Here is a 5,652-nt window from a genome sequence, read left to right as displayed (position 1 = left end):
TTTTACTTGAAAATTCTTAATGGGCTTTTCTTGTGTTGTCATGAACAATTAAAGAAAAACCTAGAAAGCCTTTCTAGAAGGCTTTTGGCCGTCCAACCCAAGTGAATGGGAGACCAAATTTCGTGCAGCCCTTAGTGTGAAAGAGAGTTTATTTTGTGCATTAATGTATGAAGATACTTGCCAAAAGAAAAAGAGGAAACAAATTTCCTCTAGGAGGATATGACATGGGCGGCCAAGGCAAGTAAAATAGGAAACAATTTTGCTTCTAGAAGCCAAGGCTCACACGCCCAAATGAGAAAAGGAAATAAGGAATATTTGCTCATGAATATGTGATATTCTATAGAATAGGAAACTACTTTATTGAAGGTAAAACCTCTCCTATAAATAGGAGCCTTATTCTTCTCATTTCATTCATCCAAGTTTAAGAGATTTGAGAGACTCTCTCTCTAGAACTTGGCCGCCCCTCTCCTCTCTCTCTCTAGTCAATTTCGTTTTATTGTTTTGGCACCTAGGTCCTCATTTGACCTAGAGTTTAGCTCTGCGACTTCAAGACTCGTTCTTAAGTCGTAGTGTTTAAAAGTGTCCACTCATTAATTCCTTTTATTTCGAGTGATTTAATGATAGAAACTTTCGTGGTTGCTCGAGGTGCCGAGGAAAGAAAGAGAGACGTGTTGCGAGGGAGACGAGCGTTGCAACTTTCCAAAAGCTTCTCAAAGTTCAAGCTTCAAAGAGGTTAGTAAATTTATTATGCTCATATTAGTTTTATTTCCATGTGCTTGCACTTTGTCTAGGTTAGTAAAAACTGTTTTTACTTGAAAAATAAAATTTTTAAAATTCCGCCGCTTAACGAAGCGTTAAACTTTTTCTTAAACCCTATATCAATTCCAACAGACACCTTTTCGCCGGTTGCAATGCGTAAATACATCCGCATTCTCTTATCAATTGTTGCCACCCTCTGTTATGAAATATAGAGGATGGATGTCAAGACGACCTTTCTAAATATCAATATTGATGAGTGCATTTGTATGGTTCAACCAGACGGGTTAATGAAAATGGCCAACAGGGCACGTGGTTGTGATTGCTTAAATTTACTTATAGACTAAAGCAAGCGTCTAAGTCGTAGAATATTATACTCGACGAGATCGTGAAAGGCTTTGATTTTGTACTATCAATATATATATATATATATATATATATATATATATATATATATATATATATATATATATATATATATATATATAGTCTTGTGTGTTTAAATGATACACGTGACAAATTGGTTTTCCTACTCACTTGAATGATTTGGGTAAATTATCATAGATTAAAATTTGGTTTGAAAAATACCCTCTGAATCAATTTTTGGATTTTGATTGAATTTGGAAAAGCGAGTTAGAGAAAATTAATATAAATGCCAAAATCCCTAGATAGTTACTTACACCGTATTTATTCTCCCATTACTAGTCTTAAGAATTTATTTTGTTGACTTCCTCGCTCGAATACGTTGACATCGTTGCTCTACTACTTTGACAAGATTGTGAGCTACCACATTATGTGAGCCTAACAAATAGGAAAGTAAGGGACAATTTCTTGTAAATAAAGAGAAAAGTTGGAGTCGCATAAGCTTTAAAAATGACGACATTTATCCGACTCAACAAAGGTCCGAAGATGAGAATTTTGCCGTTTGGAGTAAAAGCTAAATCCAAAACCGAAAGCGAGCATGCGAATACTCTACAAAATGGTCCGGCATGAGCACGGACCAACTAAACTTTTGGTGTCCTTGAATGGTGCTTCATAGGAGGCATTATTTGGCACACATGTATATGTCATGATTCTAATCCAACAAATCAATCACGTAACACCACCTCTCACTAAAATCTAATGTCGTTTCTGTTGGCCTAAAACTCTCTACCATATTTATATCTATATTGTGATTTTTTTTTCTTTTATATAAAAAAAATCACCGTAAAATTGTTGAGCATTAAAGCCTGTTAGTTGTGACAGATAAATATCACCAGTCCATAAACGAAAATAAATAAATAAGTAATTTTCTTAATATAAGGTTCTGATGATTTTTTTTTTTTTTTAAGAATAAAGTTCTGGTGATTTTATTTGAGGAAATATTGTTGCTAAACTAGAATGTAACAAATAAAAAATAATATTTAAGAGCGATTTTGACTTGTCCTCCCTCAAAGGACCACAAACTTCAATCCAAAGCAATTTTTCTTTTTGGCAAATAAAATAAAATAAAATCCGAATCCAAATCCAAATCCAAATCATTTATCTCGAAACTTTTCACGGTTTAAAAGAATACGAAAGAATTGTTTAAAAAAAAACTTGAAATAAACAGCAAAATTGGATTGTTTTGCGATCAACGATTACAATCTTTTAGTTTAGATTACAATATTATTCATGAGATAGTACGACGTCGCAGCAAAACAAAGCTCCAACATATACAAGAATTAGCAAGTGTTTTCTATATATATTAAAAGTTTAAAACCAACTATCAAGTGTCAGTATTTTATTCTTTTTGCAGGTTTCTAAATTATTTATATATATCGTCACTTTGAGTTGGAAAGTGGCGAGTGTTGCCGCGGTGTCCAGGAAACTAGAACATGTCACTTTTATGAATTAAAACTCAATGTTGATTGCTGACGTGGAAATTACGAAGAAGTACTTCTCTTGAAGCCAAAGTATTTTGTCAACTCTGCCGACTTTGAAAATTTCAATGAAAAAAATTGCAACACAGAATAAAAGCCACTACCCAGGTTGCCTCTTTGTTCGTTGAATTTTTTTTTTTTTTTTTTTTGAAGAAAAATATTTTTTGGGGTTCCTTGTGTTTTTGTGCGTGTATTTGTTTGGTTATGGGGTATAGATACAACGCAGGTCTGGGATTACTTGCTTTGGTCGTGGTCATATGGGTTTCTCACGCCGAGGTCACTCAGGTTTGCGATTATTACCCATACACTTATGCATACCCAGGATCAAACTTGCATATCCGTGCAAAAACCTTGCTTATAAAAAATAGTTTTGGAAACTTATTAATTGTCTCTTTGCGTATAAGACCAAATTTAACGGCGTTATTTATTTTTCAACTGTGTTCCAGATCCGCAGACCCTTTATATATATATATATATATATATATATATATATGTATGTATATATATGTATGTATATACACATCTAGTTATTCGTAGCTATGGCTTGATACCCAGGATAAAACTTGCTTCTTTATAAAATAAAAAAAAAATAAATCACAGGAAAAGCCTCTTAAAGACCACTTTTGGAAGCTATTAATTGTGTCTTTGTATTTACAGAACAAGTTGTTTTTTATTTTGCAAGGGGATTATACGAAACTAGTTTTACGTGGTTTATTTATTGTTTGAATTTGTTTGTTTGTTTGTGGGGTACAGAGGATTTTCAGAGAGTACAAACAGCCATTCGCGCTGACTTATTTGGGAGTGTCTCTCATGGTTGTGTTTCTGCCCATAGCTGCTTTCAAAGACTGGATCAGCAGCTTTGTGGGCCCCACCGCCGATTCCAAGGTGTCAGATATCCCTCTTAAGTCTCCCTCCACCGACCTCAACACCTTCCTCATCACCACTGATAATGATCTCCTCCTCGACCTCGAAGAAGCTACAACTTTTTCCGACTCTGCGCACGATAAAACAGACGATCGTGGCTTTGTGAAACGGGATTCCGATATCGGTTCTTGGGAAATCGCTAAATGTGGCCTTTGCCTCGCTCCGATATGGTTCTTCACAGAGGTAACAACTAAGCATTCCAATACCGCAACTCGAAATTACTGACTGTCAAGTATCGAAGGGTCATCTAGTCCATTTATCATTCCTTGTCATGTGTCATTAATTTGATTTATTGAATTTTTGTTTTCTGTATGTATTTATGGTTTTTCATACGGTGCAGTATTTTTCGAACTCGGCGCTTGCGAATACAAGTGTCGCGAGCACAACGGTCTTGACGTCAACGTCGGGGCTATTCACTCTCTTCATCGGAGCTTTCCTAGGTCAGGACACGATTACCGTCCCCAAGGTCATTTCCGTCTTTGTCACCATGGCAGGTGTTGCGATGACAACCCTCGGAAACACTTGGGCGTCCGATGAACTTTTAAGTTCCGCCGAGTAAGTTCAAAGTCCTTTCATAACCCAATCTTTGCGTACTTGAAAGCTGATCTTCTTTGGGCAATAGGACTAGCAAGCATTCAATAACCGGGGACGTGTTTGGCCTTCTCTCAGCAGTATCATACGGTTTATTTACAGGTAAAAGGAGAACCATCTCCTGTATCGAAAATCCTAATTTGTTTTTATTTTTTAAATATTAATTATACTGATGTTGAGACGATTAAAATAGTGATGCTTAAGAAGTTCACCGGGTCAGAAGGAGAGAAGGGTGATGTGCAAAAGTTCTTCGGATACATCGGCCTCTTCACGTTTGTCGGTCTTTGGTGGCTTGGTGAGTAATGAAACTGATATAAATCCTGAGCTCTCTCTTATTTTTCGATTGTTAACAGTATGATCAATCGATCCTTTTTCAGTTTGGCCGTTGAATGCGCTCGGTGTTGAACCTCCTCTAAGCTTACCAAAGTCAGGATCGATGAGAGAAGTTCTATTGTTGAACGGATTAATCGGAAGTGTCCTCTCCGATTACTTTTGGTAACCAAAAATCGACGTACACAAGGTCTTCTTAGGACGTTGAACCAGAAATAAAAATGTGTATTTATGTATTACAGGGCTCTTTCAGTGGTGTGGACTTCTCCGCTAGTCGCGACCTTAGGCATGTCATTGACGATTCCACTTGCCATGGTGGCGGACATGGTAATTCACGGCCGTCATTTTTCTGCCATTTACATCATCGGTTGTGTTCAGGTAAGGCTAAAGAAAACTTCTTTTTTCTTCGAAAAATTCCAAACGAACATATTTTTCTCCCGTTAAGTAACCTAGGAACTATTAGAGAAAAGAAAAAAAATAAATGTTTTTTTTTTATTTTATTGAAAACTTGCTCCTTTAGGTAAGGCTTCTTTGACTTTTTCTGAAAGAAGTGTGACTGACAGAGACTTGTACATGACTATAGGTTTTTGTTGGCTTTGTGATCGCAAACATTTCGGGCAAGTTTTCGTGCAAGACTGACTAGCAACGGTGACTCAGACTAACAACTCTGACCCTAGATAATCATAGCATACAGAGATTCATACATAATAAGCCAACAAAAGAAAAGGGGAAAAAAAGGCACAGAACGATGTAATTTATTGGCGTTCCAAAACTATTTGTTGGCTTTCTTGATTATAAATAGCAAATCCACAAATTCTTTATTTTTTGTGTACTGAGCTCTTTAAGATTATTAGCACGGAAAACATGTTCGCAGTACTTCCAATTTACACACTCACATTAAAGTTTTAGATTTTCCACATGAAAAGCACAGTCTCAATGACAGCCGCAACTTTAGTAGGCTTGGCTTTTCTCGACTATTCATGATACAAAATTTTACCAAATAATTATAAATTTAGTCTGTTATGTATTGTTATGTGCTACAATAATAGACTGATACAATTCCATAAAACTATATTTCTCGTGTTGGAGATGACATCGGGGCTAGAGTCCTGGCCGCGAGACTCAAATATCGAAATAGGCAAGCGACATA

General features: G+C 36.1%; 1 protein-coding gene across 1 annotated transcript; it reads left to right on the top strand.

The window, feature by feature from the left end:
* Positions 1–2,586: 2,586 nt before the first annotated feature.
* On the top strand, positions 2,587–5,428 carry LOC149390047 (thiamine-repressible mitochondrial transport protein THI74-like). The gene is made up of 9 exons (XM_089620313.1): positions 2,587–2,765; positions 2,884–2,942; positions 3,411–3,764; positions 3,922–4,136; positions 4,204–4,274; positions 4,366–4,467; positions 4,550–4,667; positions 4,745–4,880; positions 5,086–5,428. The coding sequence occupies exons 1-9, from the start codon at positions 2,726–2,728 to the stop codon at positions 5,143–5,145; spliced, it is 1,155 nt and encodes a 384-aa protein (XP_089476439.1). The 5' UTR covers positions 2,587–2,725; the 3' UTR covers positions 5,146–5,428.
* The last annotated feature ends 224 nt before the right edge of the window (positions 5,429–5,652 follow it).

The sequence above is a fragment of the Urtica dioica genome, chromosome 7 (assembly GCF_054948205.1).
Source record: "Urtica dioica subsp. dioica isolate 48M chromosome 7, U.dioica_male_clone48M_v1_H2, whole genome shotgun sequence".
Lineage (NCBI taxonomy): Eukaryota > Viridiplantae > Streptophyta > Magnoliopsida > Rosales > Urticaceae > Urtica > Urtica dioica.
This window is presented reverse-complemented; position numbering and strand designations above follow the sequence as displayed.

Excerpts from the sequence above, each read along its gene's own strand:
- LOC149390047 (XM_089620313.1), top strand. The coding sequence starts at position 2,726 with ATGAAAAAAATTGCAACACAGAATAAAAGCCACTACCCAG. Across the intron at positions 2,766-2,883 it reads GAATAAAAGCCACTACCCAG|GTCTGGGATTACTTGCTTTG; the intron begins GTTGCCTCTTTG and ends GATACAACGCAG. Across the intron at positions 4,668-4,744 it reads GTCCTCTCCGATTACTTTTG|GGCTCTTTCAGTGGTGTGGA; the intron begins GTAACCAAAAAT and ends TATGTATTACAG.